We start from the raw sequence: 25,486 nt of genomic DNA on the forward strand, positions 1-25,486 counted from the left end.
TCTTCCACCATGTGGGGCCTCACACTCCGGCTCTGCCGCCATGATGGGCCTCCCACACACTCCAGCTCTTCACCATGGGGGGGCCTCACACTCCAGCTCTTCCACCACGGGGGCCTCACACTCCAGCTCTTCCACCATGGGGGCCTCACACCCCAGTTCTTCTACCATGGGGGGCCTCACACTCCAACTCTTCCACCATGGGGGGGGGCCTCACACACACACACCGGCTTTTCCACCATGGGAGGCCTCACACTCACACACCAGCTCCTGAATGGTGCTCCCAGTGTGGCCTAAGCCAGGTATATGGAGACCAGAACTGTGCACGGTGCTCCAAGTGTGGTCTAACCCAGGTATATGGAGACCAAACTGTGCACGGTGCTCCAAGTGTAGCCTAAGCAAGGTACACCAGTAGGAAGCGTGAAATAAAGACAGAGAGAGACGAGGACGATTCCCAGGGCCAGAATTGAGCTGGGAGAATGTTGGCCATCTTTAATGATCCGTGACAGGAAGCAGGGGCAACATAGTTCCAGCTCGGGAACAACTGTGGTAATGCGACTAACAATAAAGAATTCAGGTGGCCTGACAAGTTCCTGGGGTTAACAGCCACCTCAGACTCTGTGTGTGTGTTTGTGAGGTCGGGAAAGAAGATACAACATTTGGCGACGAAAGTTAGGGTTTCTGGATACCCTCGCTGAAGTTTTTTTATTGGTGGATGATTCCAGACAAACAACAGAGAGATCCGAGAGGTCCTTTGTTTGCAGAACAAAGCTAAAAATCCAGGGGAGATTACCTGGGGAGAGGGCGACGGAGCGGCTTGAGAACTGGTCGATGATCGACCCCATCTCTGCGTCTCGCGGGGGCCCGAATCCTCGCCTGCTCCGCACCGCATAATGCGATACCCTTCTCATAGTAGACGGCCTCGTTGAGCAAGACGGGGCAGACGGAGCGCTGGCCGCTGTACGGGATGGTCTGGCCTGCCCCGGTCAGGAACAGCGGGTCTCCAGGCTCGAGCGGGAACCAGTCCTTGCCCTACGGAGAGATAGAGGGGCGAAGGAATGCATCACACGGGGGAAGCCTGTCCCCGGGGCAGGGGGGGGTGGGGGGAGTGATTAGACCCACGCGACACCGAGTATAAAACCCTCCTCCTTGTTTTCAAATCCCTCCATGGCCTCCTCGCCTCTTCCTATCTCTGTAACCTCCTCCAGCCCCTACAATTCTCCCTATCTCTGTAATCTCCTCCAGCCCCAACACACCTCCCTATCTCTGTAACCTCCTCCAACCCCTACACCCATCCCTATCTCTGTAACCTCCTCCATCCCCTACATCCCTCCCTATCTCTGTAACCTCTTCCAGCCCCTACTACTTGCCCTATCTCTGTAACCTCCTCCAGCCCTACACCCCTCCCGATGTCTGTAAAGTCCTCCAGTCCCTACACCCCTCCCTATCTCTGCAATCTCCTCCACCCCCTAAAACCCTCCCTATCCCTGTAACCTCCTCTTGCCCCTACACCCTTGCCTATCTCTGTAACCACCTCAGCTCCTACAACCCTCCCTATCCCTTTAACCTCCTCCAGCCCTGACACACCTCCCTTTCTCTGTAAGCTCCTCCAGCCCCGACACCTCTCCCTATCTCTGTAATCTCCTCCATCCCCACAATACCCGAGATGGGGAAATGTTGGAATCAATTATTAAAGATGAAATAGCAGCACATTTGGAAAGCAGTGATGGGATCAGTTCAAGTCAGCATGGATTTATGAAAGGGAATTCCTGCTTGACAAATCTTCTGGAATTTTTTGAGGATGTAACTGGGAGTGGACAAGGGGGAACCAGTGGATGTGGTGTATTTGGACTTTCAAAAGGCTTTTGACAAGGTCCCACACACGAGATTGGTGTACAAAATTAAAGCACATGGTATTGGGGGTAATGTACTGAGGTGGATAGAAAACTGGTTGGCAGACAGGAAGCAGAGAGTCGGGATAAACGGGTCCTTTTCAGAATGGCAGGCAGTGGCCAGTGGGGTGCCGCAAGGCTCAGTGCTGGGGCTCCAGCTATTTACAATATACATTAAAGATTTGGATGAGGGAATTGAGTGTAATATCTCCAAGTTTGCAGCTGACACTAAGCTGGGTAGTGGTGTGAGTTGTGAGGAGGATGCTAAAAGGCTGCAGGGTGGCTTGGACAGGTTAGGTGAGTGGGCAAACGCATGGCAGATGCAGTATAATCTGGATAGATATGAGGTTATCCACTTTGGTGGCAAAAACACGAAGGCAGAATATTATCTGAATGGCGGCAGATTAGTAAAAGGGGAGGTGCAATGAGCCCTGGGTGTCATGGTTCATCAGTCATTGAAGGTTGGCATGCAGGTACAGCAGGTGGTGAAGAAGACATAGAAACATAGAAACATAGAAAATAGGTGCAGGAGCAGGCCATTCAACCCTTCTAGCCTGCACCGCCATTCAATGAGTTCATGGCTGAACATGAAACTTCAGTACCCCCTTCCTGCTTTCTCGCCATAACCCTTGATCCCCCGAGTAGTAAGGACTTCATCTAACTCCCTTTTGAATATATTTAGTGAATTGGCCTCAACTACTTTCTGTGGTAGAGAATTCCACAGGTTCACCACTCTCTGGGTGAAGAAGTTTCTCCTCATCTCGGTCCTAAATGGCTTACCCCTTATCCTCAGACTGTGACCCCTGGTTCTGGACTTCCCCAACATTGGGAACATTCTTCCTGCATCTAACCTGTCTAAACCCGTCAGAATTTTAAACGTTTTCATGAGGTCCCCTCTCATTCTTCTGAACTCCAGTGAATACAAGCCCAGTTGATCCAGTCTTTCTTGATAGGTCAGTCCCGACATCCCGGGAATCAGTCTGGTGAATCTTCGCTGCACTCCCTCAATAGCAAGAATGTCCTTCCTCAAGTTAGGAGACCAAAACTGTACACAATACTCCAGGGTGTGGCCTCACCAAGGCCCTGTACAACTGTAGCAACACCTCCCTGCCCCTGTATTCAAATCCCCTCGCTATGAAGGCCAACATGCCATTTGCTTTCTTAACCGCCTGCTGCACCTGCATGCCAACCTTCAATGACTGATGTACCATGACACCCAGGTCTCGTTGCACCTTCCCTTTTCCTAATCTGTCACCATTCAGATAATAGTCTGTCTCTCTGTTTTTACCACCAAAGTGGATAACCTCACATTTATCCACATTATACTTCATCTGCCATGCATTTGCCCACTCACCTAACCTATCCAAGTCACTCTGCAGCCTCATAGCATCCTCCTCGCAGCTCACACTGCCACCCAACTTAGTGTCATCCGCAAATTTGGAGATACTGCATTTAATCCCCTCGTCTAAATCATTAATGTACAATGTAAACAGCTGGGGCCCCAGCACAGAACCTTGCGGCACCCACTAGTCACTGCCTGCCATTCTGAAAAGTACCCATTTACTCCTACTCTTTGCTTCCTGTCTGACAACCAGTTCTCAATCCACGTCAGCACACTACCCCCAATCTCATGTGCTTTAACTTTGCACATTAATCTCTTGTGTGGGACCTTGTCGAAAGCCTTCTGAAAGTCCAAATATACCACATTAACTGGTTCTCCTTTGTCCACTTTACTGGAAACATCCTCAAAAAATTCCAGAAGATTTGTCAAGCGTGATTTCCCTTTCACAAATCCATGCTGACTTGGACCTATCATGTCACCATTTTCCAGATGCACTGCTATGACATCCTTAATAATTGATTCCATCATTTTACCCACTACTGAGGTCAGGCTGACCGGTCTATAATTCCCTGTTTTCTCTCTCCCTCCTTTTTTAAAAAGTGGGGTTACATTGGCTGATCCAGAGTCAATGGAATGTTGGAAAATGACTGTCAATGCATCCGCTATTTCCAAGGCCACCTCCTTAAGTACTCTGGGATGCAGTCCATCAGGCCCTGGGGATTTATCGGCCTTCAATCCCATCAATTTCCCCAACACAGTTTCCCGACTAATAAAGATTTCCCTCAGTTCCCCCTCCTTACTAGACCCTCTGACCCCTTTTATATCCGGAGTTGTTTGTATCCTCCTTAGTGAATACCGAACCAAAGTACTTGTTCAATTGGTCTGCCATTTCTTTGTTCCCCGTTGTGACTTCCCCTGATTCTGACTGCAGGGGACCTACGTTTGTCTTTACTAACCTTTTTCTCTTTACATACCTGTAGAAACTTTTGCAAATGGTATGTTGGCCTTCATAGCTAGGGGATTTGAGTACAGGAGCAGGGAGGTCTTAATGCAGATGTACAGGGCCTTAGTGAGGCCCCACCTGGAATATTGTGTTCAGTTTTGCTCTCCTAATCTGAGGAAGGACATTCTTGCTATTGAGGGAGTGCAGCGAAGGTTCACCAGACTGATTCCCGGGATGGCAGGACTGACATATGAGGAGAGACTGGATCGACTGGGCCTGTATTCACTGGAGTTTAGAAGGATGAGAGGGGATCTCATAGATACATATAAAATTCTGACGGGACTGGACAGGTTCGATGCAGGAAGAATGTTTCCGATGTTGGGGAAGTCCAGCATCAGGGGACATAGTCTAAGGATAAGGGGTAGGCCATTTAGGACTGAGATGAGGAGAAACTTCTTCACTCAGAGTTATTAACCTGTGGAATTCCCTACCGCAGGGAGTTGTTGATGCCAGTTCATTTCCTAATGATGCCCTCTTGAGCATCCCTGATTATAATCGCTCCACCATCGGTGGCTGTGCCTTCTGTTGCCTTGGCCCCAATCTCTGGAACTCCCTGCCTAAACCTCTCTGCCTCTCTACCTCACTCTCCTCCTTCAAGACACTCCTTAAAACCTACCTCTTTGACCGAGCTTTTGTTCACCTGCCCTAATTTCTCCTTCTGCGGCTCGGTGTCAATTTTCTTTTGATACGCTCCTGTGAAACGCCCTGAGACATTAAAGGCGCTATATAAATACAAGTTATGGTCACTCCACAGGGTGTCTCTGAGCAGGTGCAGGACATTCTGAAAAGGGAGGGTGAACAGCCAGTTGTCGTGATGCATATAGGTACCAACGATATAGGTAAAAAATGGGTTGAGGTCTTACGAGACAAATTTAGGGAGCTAGGAGTTAAATTAAAAAGTAGGACCTCAAAAGTAGTAATCTCAGGATTGCTACCAGTGCCACGTGCTAGTCAGAGTAGGAATCGCAAGATAGCTCAAATGAATACTTCGCTTGAGAAATGGTGCAGAAGGGAGGGATTAAAATTCCTTGGACATTGGAACCGGTTCTGGGGGAGGTGTGACCAGTACAAACCGAACAGTCTGCACCTGAGCAGGATCGGAACCAATATCCAAGGGAGTGTGTTTGCTAGTGCTGTTGGGGAGGAGTTAAACTAATATGGCAGGAGGATGGGAACTTATGCAGGGAGACATAGGGAAATAGAACGGGGGCAGAAGCAAAAGATAGAAAGGAGAATAGTAAAAGTGGAGGGCAGAGAAACCCAAGGCAAAAAGCAAAAAGGGCCACATTACAGCAAGATTCAAAAGGGGCAAAGTGTGTTAAAAAGACACGCCTGAAGGCTCTGTGCCTCAATGCGAGGAGTATGCAGAATAAGGTGGACGAATTAACTGCACAGATAGCACTTAACGGATACGATGTGATTGGCATCACAGAGACATGGCTCCAGGGTGACCAAGGCTAGGAACTCAATATCCAAGGGTATTCAGCATTTAGGAAGGATAGACAGAAAGGAAAAGGACGTGGGGTGGCGTTGCTGGTTAAAGAGGAAATCAATGCAATTGTAAGGAAGGACATTAGCCTGGATGATGTGGAATCGGTATGGGTGGAGCTGTGGAATTCGAAAGGGCAGAAAACGCTAGTGGGAGTTGTGTATAGACCACCAAATAGTAGTAGTGAGGTTGGGGACAGCATCAAACAAGAAATAAGGGATGTGTGCAATAAAGGTACAGCAGTAATCATGGACGACTTTAATCTAGATATAGATTGGGCTAACCTAACTGGAAGCAATGGGGTGGAGGAGGATTTCCTGGAGTGTATTCGGGATGGTTTTCTTGACCAATATGTCGAGGAACCAACCAGGGAGCTGGCCATCCTAGACTGGGTGATGTGTAATGAGAAGGGTCTAATTAGCAATCTTGTTGTGCGAGGCCCTTTGGGGAAGAGTGACCATAATATGGTAGAATTCCTTATTAAGATGGAGAGTGACAAAGTTAATTCGGAAACTAGGGTCCTGAACTTAAGGAAAGGTAACTTCGACGGTATGAGGTGTGAATTGGCTAGAATGGACTGGCAGAGGATATTTAAAGGGTTGACGGTGGATCAGCAATGGCAAACATTTAAAGATCACATGGATCAACTTCAGCATTTGTACATCCCTGTCTGGAGTAAAAAGAAAACTGGGAAGGTGGTTCAACCATGGCTAACAAGGGAAATTAAGGATAGATTTAAAACCAAGGAAGAGGCATATACATTGGCTAGAAAAAGCAACAAACCTGAGGACTGGGAGAAATTTAGAATTCAACAGAGCAGGACTAAGGGTTTAATTAAGAAGGGGAAAATAGAGTACGAAAGGAAGTTTGCAGGGAACATAAAAACTGACTGTAAAAGCTTCTGTAAATATGTGAAGAGAAAAAGATTAGTAAAGCCAAACATAGGTCCCTTGCAGTCGGATTCAGGTGAATTTATAATGGAGAACAAAGAAATGGCAGACCAATTGAACAAATACTTTGGCTTTGTCTTCACGAAGGAAGGCACAAATAACCTTCCGAATGTACTAGGGGACAGTGGGTCTAGTGAGAATGAGGAATTGAAAGATATCCTTATTAGGTGGGAAATTGTGTTCAGGAAATTGATGGGATTAAAGGCTGATAAATCCCCGGGTCCTGATAGTCTGCATCCCAGAGTAGTTAAGGATGTGGCCCTCGAAATAGTGGATGCATTGGTGATCATTTTCCAACAATCTATCGACTCTGGATCAGTTCCTATGGACTGGAAGGTAGCTAATGTAACGACACTTTTTAAAAAAGGAGGGAGAGCGAAAGCGGGTAATTATAGACCGGTTAGCCTGACATCAGTCGTGGGGAAAATGTTGGAATCAATCATTAAGGGTGAAATAGCAGCCCATTTGGAAAGCAGTGACAGGATCGGACCGAGTCAGCATGGATTTATGAAAGGGAAATCATACTTGACGAATCTTATGGAATTTTTTGAGGATGTAACGAGTTGAGTGGACGGGGGAGAACCAGTGGATGTGGTGTACTTGGACTTTCAAAAGGCTTTTGACAAGGTCCCGCACAAGAGGTTGGTGTACAAAATCAAAGCGCATGGTATTGGGGGTAATGTACTGACATTGATAGAGAACTGGTTGGCAGACAGGAAGCAGAGAGTCAGGATAAACGGGTTCTTTTCAGAATGGCAAGCAGTTACTAGTGGAGTGCCGCAGGGCTCAGTGCTGGGACCCCAGCTCTTTACAATATAAATTAATGATTTGGGTGAAGGAATAGAGTGTAATATTGCGGATGACACTAAACTGGGTGGTGGTGTGAGCTGTGAACAAGACGCTAAGAGGCTGCAGGGTGACTTGGACAGATTAGGTGAGTGGGCAAATACATGGCAGATGCCGTATAATGTGGATAAATATGAGCTTATCCATTTTGGGGGCAAAAACACAAAGGCAGAATATTATCTGAATGGCGGCAGACTAGAAAAAGGGGAGGTGCAACGAGACCTGGGTGTCATGGTTCATCAGTCACTGAAAATGGGGACGCAGGTACAGCAGGCGGTAAAGAAGGCAAATGGTATGTTAGTCTTCATAGCTAGGGGGTTTGAATATAGGAGCAGGGAGGTCTTACTGCAGTTGCACAGGGCCTTAGTGAGGCCTCACCTGGAATATTGTGTTCAGTTTGGGTCTCCTAGTCTGAGGAAGGACATTCTTGATATCGAGGGAGTGCAGCGAAGGTTCACCAGACTGATTCCAGGGATGGCTGGGCTGTCATATGAGGAGAGACTGGATCACTGGGCCTTTATTCACTGGCGTTTAGAAGGATGAGGGGGAATCTCATAAAAACATATAAGATCCTGACGGGACTGGACAGGTTAGATGCGGGAAGAATGTTCTCGATGTTGGGGAAGTCCAGAACCAGGGGACATAGTCTTAGGATAAGGGGTAGGCCATTTAGGACTGAGATGAGGAGAAACTTCTTCACTCAGAGAGTTGTTGACCTGTGGAATTCCCTGCCGCAGAGAGTTGTTGTTGCCAGTTCAGTGGATATATTCAAGAGGGAGTTAGATATGGCCCTTACGGTTAAGGGGATCAAGGGGTATAGAGAGACAGCAGGAAAGGGGTACTGAAAGAATGATCAGCCATGATCTTGTTGAATGGCGGTGCAGGCTCGAGGGGCCGAATGGCCTACTCCTGCACCTATTTTCTATGTTTCTATGTGATGGACTGGCCTGAGTTACAACAACAACTTGTATTTATATACCGTCTTTAACGTGGTAAAATGCAAGTTATTATTTAAATGGAGAAAGATTGCAAAGTGCTGCAGTACAGCGGGACCTGGGGGTACTTGTGCATCAAACACAAAAGGTTAGTGTGCAGGTACAGCAAGTGATCAGGAAGGCCAATTGTATCTTGGCCTTTATTGCAAAGGGGATGGAGTATAACAGCAGGGAAGTCTTGCTACAGTTATACAGGGTATTGGTGAGGTCACACCTGGAGTACTGCGTGCAGTTTTGGTTTCTGTATTTATGAAAGGACATACTTGCATTGGAGGCAGTTCAGAGAAGGTTCACTCGGTTGATTCCATGGATGAGGGGGTTAACTTACGAGGAAAAGTTGAGTAGGTTGGGCCTCTACTCATTGGAATTCAGAAAAATGAGAGGTGATCTTATCGAAATGTATAAGATTATGAAGGGGCTTGACAAGGTGGATTCAGAGAGGATGTTTCCACTGATGGGGGAGACTAGAACGAGAGGGCACGATCTTAGAATAAGGGGCCGCCCATTCAAAATTGAGATGAGGAGGAATTTCTTCTCTCTGAGGGTTGTAAATCTGTGGAATTCACTGCCTCAGAGAGCTGCGGAAGCCAAAACATTGAATAAATTTAAGACAGAGATAGACAATTTCTTAACTGATAAGGGGATAAGGGGTTATGGGGAGCAGGAAGGGAAGTGGAGCTGAGTCCATAATCGGATCAGCCATGATCATATTGAATGGCGGAGCAGGTTCATGGGGCCGTATGTTCTTCTCCTGCTCCTATTTCTTATGGTCTTATTAGCCTGTATCCAACAGAATACATTTTCATCCGACATCAGGTGTCAGCCATGCCATAGTCAGTCTTTCTCTCTCTCTCTCTCGCCTCGGAGTCAGAAGGTCATAGAATTGTATGACTTAATCCAAGGGCGGGGTTCCCCTGTTACCCAGTACTGAGGGAGTGCCACACTGTCAGACGGGCAGTACCGAGGGAGTGCCGCACTGTCGGAGGGGCAGTACTGAGGGAGCGCCGCACTGTTGGAAGGGCAGTACTGAGGGAGTGGCGTACTGTGGGAGGGGCAGTACTGAGGGAGTGCCGCACTGTCGGAAGGGCAGTACTGAGGGAGTGCCGCTTTGTCGGAGGGGCAGTACTGAGGGAGCACCGCACTGTCAGAGGGGCAGTACTGAGGGAGCACCGCACTGTCGGAGGGGCAGTACTGAGGGAATGCCGCACTGAGAGACAGTACTGAGAGAGCGCCGCACTGTCAGAGGGGCAGTACTGAGGGAGTGCTGCACTGAGGGAGTGCCGCACTGTCAGAGGGCAGTACTGAGGGAGCGCCGCACTGTCGAAGGGGCAGTACTGAGGGAGTGCCGCACTGTTGGATGGGCAGTACTGAGGGAGCGCCACACTGTCAAAGGGGCACTGCTGAGGGAGCACCACACTGTCGGAGGGGCACTGCTGAGGGAGTGCCGCATTGCCGGAGGGACAGTATTGAGGGAGTGCCACACTGTCGGAGGGGCAGTACTGAGGGAGTGCTGCACTGAGGGACAGTACTGAGGGAGCGCCACACTGTCAGAGGGGCACTGCTGAGGGAGCGCCGCATTGTCGGAGGGGCAGTATTGAGGGAGTGCCACACTGTCGGAGGGGCAGTACTGAGGGAGCACCGCACTGTCGGAGGGGCAGTACTGAGGGAGTGCCTCACTGAGGGACAGTATTGAAGGAGTGCCGCATTGTTGGAGGGGCAGTACTGAGGGAGCGCCGCACTGTCGGAGGGGCAGTACTGTGGGAGAGCCGCACTGTCCGAGGGGCAGTACTGAGGGAGTGCCGCACTGTCAGACGGGCAGTACTGAGGGAGGGCCGCACTGTCAGAGGGGCAGTACTGAGGGAGCGCCGCACTGTCGGAGTGGCAGTACTGATGGAGCACTGCACTGTTGGAGGGACAGTACTGAGGGAGTGCCGCACTGTCGCAGGTGCATCTTTCGGATAACTGTACTGCATGCAGTTCTGGTCACCACATTACAGGAAGGACATGATTGCACTACAGAGGGTACATAGGAGATTTACGAGGATGTTCCGGTACTGGAGAATTTTAGCTATGAGGAAAGTTTGGATAGGCTGGGGTTGTTTTCTTTGGAACAGAGGAGGCTGAGGGGAGACCTGATTGAGGTATATAAAATTATGAGGGGCCTGGATAGAGTGGGTAGGAAGGACCCGTTTCCCTTGACAGAGGGGTCAACTACCAGGGGGAATAGATTTAAAGTAATTGGGGGGAGGTTTAGAGGGGATTTGAGGGTAAATGTCTTCACCCAGAGGGTGGTGGGGTTTGGAACTCACTGCCTGAAAGGGTGGTAGAGGCAGAAACCCTCACCACATTGAAAAAGTACTTGGATGTGCACTTGAAGTGCCGTAACCTACAGGGATACGGACCCAGAGCTGGAAAGTGGGATTCGGCTGGGTAGCTCTTGGTCGGCCGGCGTGTGCACAATGGGCCGAATTGGCCTCCTTCCGTGCTGTAAATTTCTCTGATTCTATGATCTACACGTGGATTGTGTAGATATATATTCTACCTTGCTGTACAGTCCCGACCTTGGCCACTCACCGTGCAGTGGAGATAAATCTGTCGCTCTGTTCCCAGTGAGACAGGAGGTCTGTCAGCTCCTCATCGTAAAGCCGAATGATCAGATACTCAAATCGGTCGGGGAAGAAATTATCGATTTCCCGTGTCCCGTTCAAGATGAACTCCACTCTGAAATACGGCAACAAGAAACAGACAAATCTCAGAACCTCGACAACGGCCCTGGGTACAGCGGCTTTAATCATGGTGGATCATCCCAGGTACTACACACACAGACGCACGCACACGCACTCTCACTCTCACACACACAGACACACACATAAACACACACTATTACATTCTTACACACACACACACAGTCTTTCATACACGCACTCTCTCACACACACACACACACTCTCTCACACACACACAGACACACGCACACACACATCAATACACACTATTACACTCTTACACGCACACACAGTCTCTCACACACACACATACACTCTCACACACACACTCACATTCAGACACACTCGCTCACTCTCACACACACAAACACTCACACAGTCTCTCTCACACACACAGTCTCTCTCACACACACACACTCGCACACAGACAGAGACACAAACACACTCTCACATTCAGACATCGACATTCATACACACTCTCACACACACACAATCACTCTCACACACGCACACACCCACTCACAGAGACACTCACAGACTCACAGAGACACTCACGCAGACACAGAGACCAAGACACTCACACACACACTCTCACACTCACACACACACACTCACACTCACACTCAGAGGTTGAAATTTACCCATTTCGGTACAATTCATCCAGGTTTGAAGCATTCCGTTCCGAACCCTGAGAATATAAAGATCACAGTTTAAAATGTGTCCTGAATGACAGGACAAGCAGAGATAGAAAGAGAGACGGAGAGAGAGAGAGAGAGAGAGAGATGGAGAGAGATGGAGAGAGAGATGGAGAGAGAGAGAGAGAGAGAGAGAGAGAGATAGAAAGAGAGAGAGAGAGACAGAGAGAAAGAGAGACACAAAGAGAGTGAGACGATGATAGAGACTGACGGAAAAAGAGAAAGACAGAGAGAGCGAGAGAGAGAGAGAGAGAGCAAGACACGTAGAGACAGTGAGAGACAGAGAGAGAGAGAGAGGGAGACAGAGAGAGCGAGAGAGAGAGAGAAAGAAAGAGAGAGGCAGAGAGAGAGAGAGAGAAAGAGGGAGAGAGAGAATGAGAGAGACAGGGCGAGATTCAGAGAGAGAAAGAGACAGAGAGTGAGAGACAGAGAGACATAGAAGCATAGAAAATAGGTGCAGGAGTAGGCTATTCGACCCTTCGAGCCTGCACCACCATTCAATACGATCATTGCTGATCATTCACCTCAGTACCCCTTTCCTGCTTTCTCTCTATACCCCTGGAACCCTTTAGCTGCAAGGACCATATCTAACTCCCTCTTGAATATATTCAATGAACTGGCATGAAAAACCCTCTGCAGTAGAGAATTCCACAGGTTAACCACTCTCTGAGTGAAGATGTTTCTCCTCATCTCGGTCCTAAATGGCATACCCTTTATTCTTTGACTGTGACCCGGGTTCTGGAACTCCCCAGCAACAGCAACATTCTTCCTGCCTCTAACCTGTCCAATCCCGTCAGAATTTTATATGTTTCTATGAGATCCCCTCTCATTCTTCTGAACGCCAGTGAATACAGGCCCAGTTGATCCAGTCTCTCCTCATATGTCAGTCCTGCCATCCCGGGAATCAATCTGGTGAACCCTCGCTGTACTACCTCAATAGTAAGAAAGTCTTTCCTCAGATTAGGAGACCAAAACTGAACACAATATTCCAGGTGAGGCCTCACCAAGGCTCTGTACAACTGCAGTAAGACCTCCCTGCTCCTATATTCAAATTCTCTCGCTATGAAGGCCAACATACCATTTGCCTTCTTCACTGCCTGCTGTACCTGCATGCCAAATTTCAATGACTGATGTACCATGACACCCAGGTCTCATTGCACCTCCCCTTTTCCCAATGTGCCACCATTCAGATAATACTCTGCCTTCCTGTTTTTGCCCCCAAAGTGAATAACCTCTCATTTATCCACATTATACTGCATCTGCCATGCATTTTCCCACTCACTTAACCTGTCCAAGTCACCCTGCAGCCTCTTAGCATCCTCCTCACAGCTCACAACGCCACCCAGCTTAGTGTCATCTGCAAACTTGGAGATATTACATTCAGTTCCTTCATCCAAATCATTGATGTATATTGTAAATAGCTGGGGTCCCAGCACTGAACCCTGCAGCACCCCACTGGTCACTGCCTGCCATTCTGAAAAGGACCCGGTTTATTACAACCAATGCATCCACTATCTCTGCAGCCACTTCTCTTAAGACCCTAGGATGCAAGCCATCAGGTCCAGGGGACTTGTCCACCTTTAATCCCATTATTTTATCTAGTACTACATCATTAGTGATAGTATTACGTTCCTCCCTACCTATAGCACCTTGATTATCCGCTATTGGGGTGTTTTTAGTGTCTTCTACCATGAAGGACTCTTACTATCTGTTTTTATATTTTGTGCTAGTTTACTTTCATAATCTATCTTCCCTCTCAATCATTTTTTTAGTTGTTCTCTGCTGGCTTTTAAAAATGTCATAAATCTCTGGCCTCCCACTAGTCTTGGCCACACTGTATGCCTTTGTTTTCAATTTGATACCCTCCCTTATTTCCTGAGTTAGCCACGGATGGTTATCCCTTCTCTTACAGTCTTTCCTTCTCATTGGGATAGATTTTTGTTGAAGGTTATGAAATATCTCCTTAAATGTCTGCCACTGCTCATCAACCGTCCCATTCTTTCGTCTATTTTCCCAGTTCATTTTAGCCAACTCTGCCCTCATCCCATTGTAGTCTCCTTTATTTAAGCTTAGGACCCTGGTTTGAGAACCAACTTTCTCACCCTCCAACTGAATTTGAAATTCAACCGGTTAGCGCGAGCGAAATCCTGGAAGAATCACTCGCCACTCTGGGTCGGTTCCAAACATCAAAACGGTCTTTATTACGCCAGCGGGGAGAAAGCTCTGGATTACTTCAGGCACTACTCTCCGTCGAACAAAGAAATTCATCGATATTTATATGTTTTACAACAGTTCATTACAATTACTCAGTCTATGTCGGCTGGACACAATCCAATCATAACGATTATAGATTGCAAATCGGTTTTATTGGGCCAATGGGATTGGCCCCCAGGCACCAGGGGACTGCGTGATCATTTCATGTTTAGCTGGGGCTTACTCATGGCCTCGTGATATTCTCCAGACCCCCTTATCTCTGCTGTCCTTGGGTTCTGCCTGCGCCTAATCTTCTTCTTTTAACCCAGTTACAGGAATTCCTTTGTTCAGTATTCTGCTAGGACATCTTGTCTGGGGGTTGCTGATTAGCGACATTCTGCTGAGCTCACCCTTTCCAGTGTTCCTGTACACGGAACTGCAGTGTCATCAGCTGAGGTGCCCTTGCAGAGAGCTGGCACGGGCTTGACGGGCCGAATGGTCTACTTCCATGCTGTAACCATTCTCTGATTCTATGGTTCTAACTCGATCAGCATAAGCCTCTTCCCTTCTCCCTCATATGCTGATCTTAAGTGCATCGATACTGGAAACACAGAGCGACCAATCCAGAGCCGCTCTGTATCAGGGTGGGCGCTGGATGCGGAAGTCGATCCCTGGCCTCCTGTGTGGGTCTGTTTGTTGCATCAGTTTGAGCTGGAGTGGAGAGGGAGGGGCGGGGGGGGAGAAGCTGCTGGGTTTAACCCCAGTAGCTCTGAGCCCAGTTGGGCCCAGCAATTTCCGATGAGAGACTGTCAATGGCGGTGGATTCTAGGGGAGATTAGGTTGTGAAACAGACACTGTCCGCACAATGTAGAAGAGTATTGGTTTAGGAACAAGTATTTCTGTAGAGGCTTTCAATATACAGATTTATTTTAATCCATTCTTGGGATGTGGGTGTAATGCCAGAATATATTTCCAATTTCCATTTGCCCCTTGACAAGGTGATGATGGGCCTTTTTCTCAAACCGCTGCAGTCCGTGTGGTGACGGTCCTTCCACAATGCTGTTAGGTGAGGAGTTCCAGGATTTTCACCCAGTGACGATGTAGGAACGGTGATATATGCCCAAGTCAGGATGGTGTGAGACTTGGAGGGGAACGTGGAGGTGATGGATTTCCCAAGCACCTGCTGCCTTGGTCCATCTAGGTGGGAGAGGTTGTGGGTTTGGGAAGTTCTGTCAAAGTTCTGGTTGACCTGCAGAAGTATAAAGCCCCTCCCCTTCACCCCGTCCACCTCTCCCTCCTCCCATAGAGGTCAGAGTCTTGCGTAGGCCCAGACCGGGTGAAGGACATTAGTGATCAGTTGGGTTATTACCACAATCCGACAGCTTTCATCGTCATTTTTTTTCTGCTGACGGCCGCACAAATAGCCAGGTTCATTCAGCTCAATTTCACCTCCTGACTTTGTGTTTTTGTGGGTTCTCTCTCACCCAACCTTTTTCCTGTTTGAAATTCACTTTACAGGGTATTAAACGGGGAGGATTTGTCGACCGGAGGCTCAAACCAAACATCACATTAAGATTTGACGGAGTCACTCGAATCATCAGGACCTGAATATCATCGGCCTTTGACCATGGAAGCAACAGGCACTGTTCACAGCGGGGAGAAAGGGTACACGTGCTCTGTGTGTGGACAAGGCTTCAGTCAATCATCCAACCTGGAGAGACACAAGTGCAGTCATACTGGGGAGAAACTGTGTAAATGTGGGGATTGTGGGAAACGTTTCAAATACCCGTCCCAGCTGGAAACACATCGGCGAGGTCACACTGGGGAGAGGCCATTCAGCTGCTCCGATTGTGGGAAGAGATTCACTCAGTCATCCGACCTGCTGATACACCAGCGAGTTCACACTGGGGAGAGGCCGTTCCCCTGCTCTGAGTGTGCGGAGAGATTCACTCGGTCATTCAGCCTGCTGAGGCACCGGCGAATTCACGCTGGGGAGAGGCCGTTCACCTGCTCCGAGTGTGGGAAGGGATTCACTCGGTCATCCATCCTGCTGAGGCACCAGCGAGTTCACAAGTGACTGCAGGGTTTGTACTCTGCTGTTATTGCTGCTGTTAATCACATCCCGGACTGAATCGTGTTCATTCTGACAGTTGGGCTTTGTTTCCGCTGATGTTAATAACCCTATAACTGGGCTGGACTTCAATATTTGGGATATAGACAAATAAATTAGTGTTGCTTTCAATACATTCCTGTGGATTTTTGTCTTTCCCACCCGAGTATTTAGCATCACCTGGCTGGAGCTCAGAGTGGACAATCTGATGGGAGGATCATATCGGGGAGAACTTCATCCTGGACATAGTCCTTCAGGGTCACACTGAGAGGGGCAAATGGCACTTTGGTCTTTCTCATCTCTCTTCACTGACAGCAAAGTCACCGTGCAAGTTAATCTTGACACAGGTAAGGTGCATAGAAACATAGAAAATAGGTGCAGGGGTAGGCCATTCAGCCCTTCGAGCCTCTACCACGATTCAATAAGATCATGGCTGATAATTCACCTCAGTACCCTTTTCCTGCTTTCTCTCCATACCCCTTGATCCCTTTAGCCATCAGGACCATATCTAACTCCCTTTTGAATATATCCAATGAACTGGCATCAACAACTCTCTGCGGCAGGTAATTCCACAGGTTAACAACTCTCTGGGTGAAGAAGTTTCTCCTCATCTCAGTCCTAAATGGCCTACCCCTTATCCTAAAACTGTGTCCCCTGGTTCTGGACTTCCCCAACATCGGGAACATTCTTCCTGCAGCTAACCTGTCCAGTCCCGTCAGAATTTTATATGTTTCTATGAGATCCCCTCTCATTCTTCTAAACTCCAGTGAATACAGGCTCAGTCGATCCAGTCTCTCCTCATATGTCAGTCCCGCCATCCCCGGAATCTATCTGGTGAACCTTCGCTGCACTCCCTCAATAGCAAGTACGTCCTTCCTCAGATTAGGAGACCAAAACGGAACACACTATTCCAGGTGAGGCCTCGCCAAGGCCCTGTACAACTGCAATAAGACCTCCCTGTTCCAATACTCAAATCTCCTAGCTGTGAAGGCCAACATGGTTACTTTTCAGAATGGCAGGCAGTGACTAGTGGGGTACCGCAAGGTTCTGTGCTGGGGCCCCAGCTGTTTACATTGTACATTAATGATTTAGACGAGGGGATTAAATGTAATATCTCCAAATTTGCGGATGACACTAAGTTGGGTGGCAGTGTGAGCTGCGAGGAGAATGCTATGAGGCTGCAGAGTGACTTGGATAGGTTAGGTGAGTGGGCAAATGCATGGCAGATGAAGTATCATGTGGATAAATGTGAGGTTATCCACTTTGGTGATAAAAACAGAGAGACAGACTCTTATCTGAATGGTGACAGATTAGGAAAAGGGGTGCAACGAGACCTGGGTGTCATGGTACATCAGTCATTGAAGGTTGGCATGCAGGTACAGCAGGCGGTTAAGAAAGCAAATGGCATGTTGGCCTTCAGAGCGAGGGGATTTGAGTATAGGGGCAGGGAGGTGTTACTACAGTTGTACAGGGCCTTGGTGAGGCCCCATCTGGAGTATTGTGTTCAGTTTTGGTCTCCTAACTTAAGGAAGGACATTCTTGCTATTGAGGGAGTGCAGCGAAGGTTCACCAGACTGATTTCCGAGATGGCGGGACTGACATATCAAGAAAGACTGGATCAACTTAGCTTGTATTCACTGGAGTTCAGAAGAATGAGAGGGGATCTCATAGAAACGTTTAAAATTCAGATGGGTTTAGACAGGTTAGATGCAGGAAGAATGTTCCAATGTTGGGGAAGTCCAGAACCAGGGGTCACAGACTAAGGATAAGGGGTAAGCCATTTAGGACCGAGATGAGGAGAAACATCTTCACCCAGAGAGTGGTGAACCTGTGGAATTCTCTACCACAGAAAGTTGTTGAGGCCAATTCACTAAATATATTCAAAAAGGAGTTAGATGTAGTCCTTACTACTAGGGGGAATCAAGGGGTATGGCGAGAAAATAGGAATGGGGTACTGAAGTTGCATGTTCAGCCATGAACTCATTGAATGGCGGTGCAGGCTCGAAGGGCCGAATGGCCTACTCCTGCACCTATTTTCGATGTTTCTATGTTTCTAACATGCCATTTGCCTTCTTCACCGCCTGCTATACCTGTATGCTAACTTTCAATGACTGATATACCATGACACCCTGGTCTCGTTGCACCTCCCTTTTTCCTAATCTGCCGTCATTCAGATAATATTCTGCCTTCGTGTTTTGGCCACTAAAGTGAATAACCTCACATTTATCCACATTATATTGCATCTACCATGCATTTGCCCACTCACCTAACCTGTCCAAGTCACCCTGTAGCCTCTTAGCATCCTCATGGCTCACACCGCCACCCAGTTTAGTGTCATCTACAAACTTGAGATATTACACTCAATTCCCTCATCCAAATCATTTATGTATATTGTAAATAGCTGGGGTCCCAGCACTGAGCCCTGCGGCACCACACTAGTCACTGTCTGCCATTCTGAGAAGGACCGTTTATCCCTTTTCTCTGCTTCCTGTCTGCCAACCAGTTCTCTATCCACATCAGTACCCCCAATACCATGTGCTTTAATTTTACACACTAATCTCTTGTGTGGGACCTTGTCAAAAGCCTTTTGAAAGTCCAAATACACCACATCCACTGTTTCTCCTTTGTCCACTCTACTAGTTACATCCTCAAAAAATTCGAGAAGATTTGTCAAGCATGATTTCCCTTTCATAAATCCATGCTGACTTGTACCGATCCTGTCACTGCTTTCCAAATGTGCTGCTATTTCATCTTTAATAATTGATTCCAACATTTTCCCCACTACTGATGTCAGGCTAACTGGTCTATAATTACCTGTTTTCTCTCTCCCTCCTTTTTTCAAAAGTCGTGTTATATTAGCTACCCTCCAGTCCATAGGAACTGATCCAGAGTTGATAGACTGTTGGAAAATGATCACCAATGCATCCACTATTTCTAGGGCCACTTCCTTAAGTACTCTGGGATGCAGACTATCAGGCCCTGGGGATTTATGGGCCTTCAATGCCATCAATTTCCCGAACACAATTTCACGACTAATAAGGGCTTCCTTCAGTTCCTCCTTCCCACTAGACCCTCGGTCCCCTAGTATTTTCAGAAGGTTATATGTGTCTTCCTTTGTGAAGACAGAACCAAAGTATTTGTTCAATTGGTCTGCCATTTCTTTGTTCCCCATTATAAATTCACCTGATTCTGCAAAGGACCTATGTTGGTCTTCACTAATCTTTTCCTCTTCACATATCTATAGAAGATTTTGCAGTCAGTTTTTATGTTCCTAGCAAGCTTCCTCTCATACTCTATTTTCCCCCTCCTAATTAAACCCTTTGTCCTCCTCTGCTGAATTCTAAATTTCTCCCAGTCCTCAGGTTTGCTGCTTTTTCTGGCCAATTTATATGCCTCTTCCTTGGATTTAACACTATCCCCAATTTCCCTTGTTAGCCACGGTTGTACCACCTTCCCCGTTTTATTTTTACTCCAGACAGGGATGTACAATTGTTGAAGTTCATCCATGTGATCTTTAAATGTTTGCCATTGCCTATCCACCGTCAACCCTTTAAGAATCATTCGCCAGTCTATTCTAGCCAATTCACGTCTCATACCTTTCCTTAAGTTCAGGACCCTAGTCTCTGAATTAACTGTGTCATTCTCCATCTTAATAAAGAATTCTACCATATTATGGTCACTCTTCCCCAAGGGGCCTCGCACAACAAGATTGCAAATTAGTCCTTTCTCATTGCACATCACCCAGTCTAGAATGGCCAGCCCTCTAGTTGGTTCCTCGACATATTGGTCCAGAAAACCATCCCTAATACATTCCAGGAAATCCTCCTCCACCGTATTGCTAGCAGTTTGGTTAGCCCAATTTATATGTAGATTAAAGTCGCCCATGATAACTGCTGTACCTTTATTGCACACGTCCCTAATTTCACCCTAATGCGGATGATACCCACCCAAGGGTGTTTAAAGAGATGGGATGGGTGCTCTGTCAGCCCCTTGCCCATATCTCCAACAACTCAGTCGAGTCATGGATTGTTCCCTGAGACTGGAAGATAGCACACATAGTTCCCATTTTGCAAATTGGGCACAAGTCTGAGCTCGGGAACTGAAGGCCCATCAATGTGACCTCGATCATCGGGAATGTGCTTAAAGGGAATCCGGAGAGATGCTGTTTTCGATCATGGGGAAAGGGAAGGGGCCATTAGAGAGACTGAACACGGATTCCGGTAAACAAGCTTGCTTGAGTTTGTAAAGAAGTTGTTAGGTTGGTGGATGGGGGAATCCGGTTGACATTGTCTGCCTCATTTTTTATGGTGGGCCTGATCCAATATCCTGGCACTTGGCATGGGCCACATTCAGCAAAAGCTATTAAAATAGGAATAAATGAAGATAAACTACATCGGAATTTACATTTAGATTGTATTTACTTCCGCTGCTGCCGATACCTGGCACCTCTTAGCTCGAGCATTCATGATCTGACCTGCTCAAACCATAACCACAAGGATATCGGTGCCTGGTTCTGCCTGTGACCACAAGGCTGTGTCACTGCCACACACAGATACCGTTTCCTTGTTTCACATCTCCATACAAACAACATCACTTCACACATTCCCTTTCTACACAACTGCAGCAGACATGAGCAAGGACGTGAGGCTTATTAAAAGACACATTCATTACAGCAAAGGTGACACTGGGAGAAATGTTCAGTTATTTTCCATTACAGGCAAAATGTTGGGCAAACCAGCAGCACACTGGCACCTGAACAGTTTCTCATCGGCCAACAGGCTTTTCTTAAATATATTTGCTGCATGGATATAAACCATGGATCTTGTAGATGGACCTTTATCTTGTTATCTTGTCATCTTGTAAATGGTGCACACTGCAGCCACGATGTGCCGGTGGTGGAGGGAGTGAATGTTGAAGGTGGTGGATGCAGAGCCAATCAAGTGGGCTGCTTTGTCCTTAAAAAAGGAGGTCGACAAAAAGCAGGAAACTATAGACCAATTAGCCTAACATCTGTCATTAGGAAAATGCTGGAGTCCGTTATTAAGGAAGCAGTCACAGGACATTTGAAAAAGCATAATACAATCAAGCAGAATCAGCATGGTTTTATGAAAGGGAACTCTCACTTCACAAATTTGCTGGAGTTCTTTGAGGATGCAATAAGCAGGATGAATAAGGGGGAACCAGTGGATATGGTGTATTTGGATTCCTGGAAGGCATTTGACAAGGTGCCACATAACAGATTACTGCACAAGATAAAAGTTCACGGGGTTGGGGGTAATATATTAGCATGGATAGAGGATTGGCTAACTAACAGAAAACAGAGAGTCAGGATAAATGGGACATTTTCTGTTTGGCAATCCGTGACTAGTGAGGTGCCGCAGGGTTCGGTGCTGGGGCCTCAACTATTTACAATCTATATTAATGACTTGGATAAGAGGATCAAGTGTAATGTCGCCATGTTTCTTGATGATACAAAGATGGGTGGGAAAGCAAATTGTGAGGAGGACACAAACAATCTACAAACAGATATAGATAGACTAAGTGAGTGGGCAAAAATTTGGCAGATGGAGTAGAATGTGGGAAAATGTGAGGTTATCCACTTTGACAGAATAAATAGAAAAGCAAATTCAAATTAAATGGAGAAAAATTGTAAATATCTGCATTACACAGGGACCTGGGGGTCCTTGTGCATGAAACACAAAAAGTTAGTATGCAGGTACAGCAAGTGATCAGGAAGGCAAATGGAATGTTGGTCTTTATTGCAAGGTGGATAAAGCAGAGAAGTCTTGCTACAGCTATACAAGGTATTGGTGAAGCCACACCTGGAATACTGCGTGCAGTTTTGGTTTCCATATTTACGAAAGGATATACTTGCTTTGGAGGCAGCTCAGAAGGTTCACTCGGTTGATTCCAGAGATGAGGGGGTTGACTTATGAGGAAAGGTTGATGAGGTTGGGCCTATACACAGTGGAATTCAGAAGAAAGAGAGGTGATCTTCTCGAAACGTATAAGATTATGAGGGGGCTTGACAAGGTGGATGCAGAGAGGATGTTTCCACTGATAGGGGAGACTAGAAATAGGGGGCATAAACTTAGAATAAGGGGCCGCCCATTTAAAACTGAGAAGAGAAGAAATTTCTTCTCTCAGAGGGTTGTAATTCTGTGGAATTCGCTGCCTCAGAGAGCTGTGGCTCATTGAATAAATTTAAAACAGAGATAGACAGCTTCTTAAACGACAAGGGTTATGGGGAGCGGGCAAGAAAGTGGACCGGAGTCCATGATCGGATCATCCATGATCATATAAAATGTCGGAGAAGGCTCGAGGGGCCGTATGGACTAATCCTGTTCCTATTTCTTATGTTCTTATGACAGAGAGACCCCCTGGTCCCTCTGTACTGCAGCATTTTGTAATATCTCTCCATTTAAATAATAATTTGTGTTTTTCTTTTTCTTGCCAAAGTGGATAGCCTCACACTTTCCCACATTATACACCATCTATAACATTTTTGCCCACTCTCTTAGTCTGTCAATATCCCTCTGCAGATTCATTGTGTCCTCCTCACAACTTGCTTTCCCACCCATCTTTGTATCATCAGGAAACTGAGCTACATTACACTTGGTCCCAATAGTTGAGATTCCTAGCACCGATCCCTGTGGCACCGCACTAGTTACTGTTTGACAACCGGAGAATGAACCATTTATCCTGACTCTCTGTCTTCTGTTAGTTAGCCCTCCCTCTATCCATAAGAACATCAGAAATAGGAGCAGGATTGGGCTATTTGGTCCATCGAGCCTGCTCCTCCATTTAATACAATCATGGCAGATCTGATCATGGTCTCAGTTCCACTTCCCTGTCCACTCCCCATAACCTTTATTCCCTTATCACTCAAAAATCTGTCAATCTCCACCTTAAATATATTCAATGGCCCAGCCTCCACTCCTCTCCGAGGCAGCAAATTCCACAGATTTACAACCCTCTCAGAAGAAATTCCTCCTCATCTCTGTTTTAAATGAGCGGCCCCTTATTCTAAGATCATCCCTCTAGTTCTGGTCTCCCCCATCAGTGGAAACATCCTCTCTGCATCCACCTTGTCAAGCCCCCTCCTAATCTTGTACGTTTCAATAAGATCACCTCTCATTCTTCTGAACTCCAATGAGTAGAGGCCCAACCTACTCAACCTTTCGTCATGTCAACTCCCTCATCCCCGCAATTAACCTAGCGAACCTACTCTGAACGGCCTCCAAAGCATGTATATCTTTCCGTAAATATGGAAACCAAAACTGCACGCAGTATTCCAGGTGTGGCCTCACCAATACCTTGTATAGCTGTAGCAAAACTTCTCTGCTTTATCTCCCTTGCAATAAATGCCAACATTCCATTTGCCTTCCTGATCACTTGCTGTACCTGCATACTAACTTTTTGTGTTTCATGCACCAGGACCCCCAGGTCCCTCTGTACTGCAGAACTTTGCAATTTTTCTCCAGTTAATTTGTAAATTGATTTTCTATTTATTCTGTCAAAGTGGATAACCTCACCTTTTCCCACATTATACTCCATCTGCCAAATTTTTGCCCACTCACTTAGTCTATCTATATCCCTTTGTAGATTGTTTGTGTCCTCCTTACAATTTGCTTTCCCACCCATCTTTGTATCATCAAGCAACATGGCGACATTACACTTGATCCTCTCATCCAAGTCATTAATTTCGATTGTAAATAGTTGAGGCCCCAGCACTGAACCCTGCGACACCCCACTAGTCACGGATTGCCAAACAGAAAATGTCCCATTTATCCTGACTCTCTGTTTTCTGTTAGTTAGCCAATCCTCTATCCATGCTAATATATTACCCCCAACCCAGTGAACTTTTATCTTGTGCAGTAACCTGTTATGTGGCACCTTGTCAGATGTCTTCCAGGAATCCAAATACACCATATCCACTGGTTCCCCCTTATTCATCCTGCTCATTACATCCTCAAAGAACTCCAGCAAATTTGTGAAGTGAGAGTTCCCTTTCATAAAACCATGCTGATTCTGCTTGATTGTATTATGCTTTTTCAAATGTCCTGCTACTGCTTCCTTAATAATGGACTCCAGCATTTTCCTAATGACAGATGTTAGGCTAATTGGTCTATAGTTTCCTGCTTTTTGTCTACCTCCTTTTTTAAGAACAAAGCAGCCCACTTGATTGGCTCTGCATCCACCACCTTCAACATTCACTCCCTCCACCACCGGTGCACCGTGGCTGCAGTGTGCACCATCTACAAAATGCACTGCAGCAACTCACCAAGGCTTCTTTGGCAGCACATCCCAGACCCGCGACCTCTACCACCGAGAAGGACAAGGGCAGCAAGTGCATGGAAACACCATCACCTGCAAGTTCCGCTCCAAGTTACTCACCATCCTGACTTGGAAATATATCCTTCATAGTCGCTGGGTCAAAATCTTGGAACTCCCTCCCTATCAGCACTATGGGAGCACCTTCACCACACGGATTGCAGCGGTTCAAGAAGGCGACTCACTCTCACCTTCTCGGGGGCATTTAGGGATGGGCAATAAATGCTGGCCTCGAGAGCGCCGCCCACATCTGAAGAACAAATGAAGAAAGGAATCAAATTAATCAGAATGCACCAGATTAAAGTGACAATTCAGCACTTTCTGGGGAGGTAATTGGCCCAGACACATTGGGACTGAATAGTATTTAGAAAGATCCGAATAAACGGACAGGGGAAACACAGATACAAACAGAGACACAAATATAGCCACACGCGTACACACAGACACACATATAAGCACAGACATATAATCACACACACACACACAGGTACATACATCTCCCAAACACACACACAAGCCCGTACACAGACATATATCACACGTACACAGACATATATCACACACGTACACAGACATATATCACACGGACACAGACATATATCACACACACAGCCCGCTCCTGATGCCAGCTTACTTAACGTCACACACCGCGTTGCCAGATTACCGACGTCACAAAGCTCGCGTTGCTGGGTTACGGACGCTACACGCGCTGGGGCGGTTGAAGGGCGCGCCAGGATTCAAATCAGGAGCCACGTGACTGGGAGAAGCGCGCCTCCAGCTGTGGGAGAGGGCGGGGCGCTTTTGGAGCTGTGCCGGGCAAGGATTGGTGGGACTAGCTGTCAATCAGCTGCTTTCACCCAATAGCAGCGACGGAACACGTCAACTCGCTGAGCGCGCTCTGCGTATGTCTCGGA

At 47.1% G+C, this 25,486-nt stretch overlaps 1 protein-coding gene across 2 annotated transcripts; it reads right to left on the bottom strand.

The window, feature by feature from the left end:
• Positions 1-490: 490 nt before the first annotated feature.
• On the bottom strand, positions 491-25,311 carry LOC139272776 (protein phosphatase Slingshot homolog 3-like). Of its 2 annotated transcripts, XR_011594962.1 has the most exons (5): positions 25,207-25,311; positions 24,636-24,822; positions 11,882-11,928; positions 11,089-11,235; positions 491-1,029 (listed from the first exon to the last, which is right to left on the bottom strand). XR_011594962.1 is itself a non-coding variant. In XM_070888887.1 (4 exons), exons 1-4 carry the CDS (start codon positions 24,636-24,638, stop codon positions 984-986), a joined length of 243 nt encoding a protein of 80 aa, XP_070744988.1. In that variant the 5' UTR covers positions 24,639-25,190; the 3' UTR covers positions 491-983. The 2 variants fall into 2 exon arrangements, 1 of the variants encoding a protein (XP_070744988.1); XM_070888887.1 differs by lacking the exon at positions 25,207-25,311 and having other exon boundaries at positions 24,636-25,190.
• Positions 25,312-25,486: the final 175 nt, after the last annotated feature.

This window comes from Pristiophorus japonicus, chromosome 9, assembly GCF_044704955.1.
Source record: "Pristiophorus japonicus isolate sPriJap1 chromosome 9, sPriJap1.hap1, whole genome shotgun sequence".
Taxonomy (NCBI): Eukaryota; Metazoa; Chordata; class Chondrichthyes; family Pristiophoridae; genus Pristiophorus; species Pristiophorus japonicus.

Bases quoted from the DNA above. Each gene is read 5' to 3' on its own strand.
- LOC139272776 (XM_070888887.1), bottom strand. The intron at 11,236-11,881 runs GTAAATTTCAAC...GCCGTATTTCAG, and splicing joins GATGAATTGTACCGAAATGG to AGTGGAGTTCATCTTGAACG. The intron at 1,030-11,088 runs GTGAGTGGCCAA...ATCTCTCCGTAG, and splicing joins AGATTTATCTCCACTGCACG to GGCAAGGACTGGTTCCCGCT.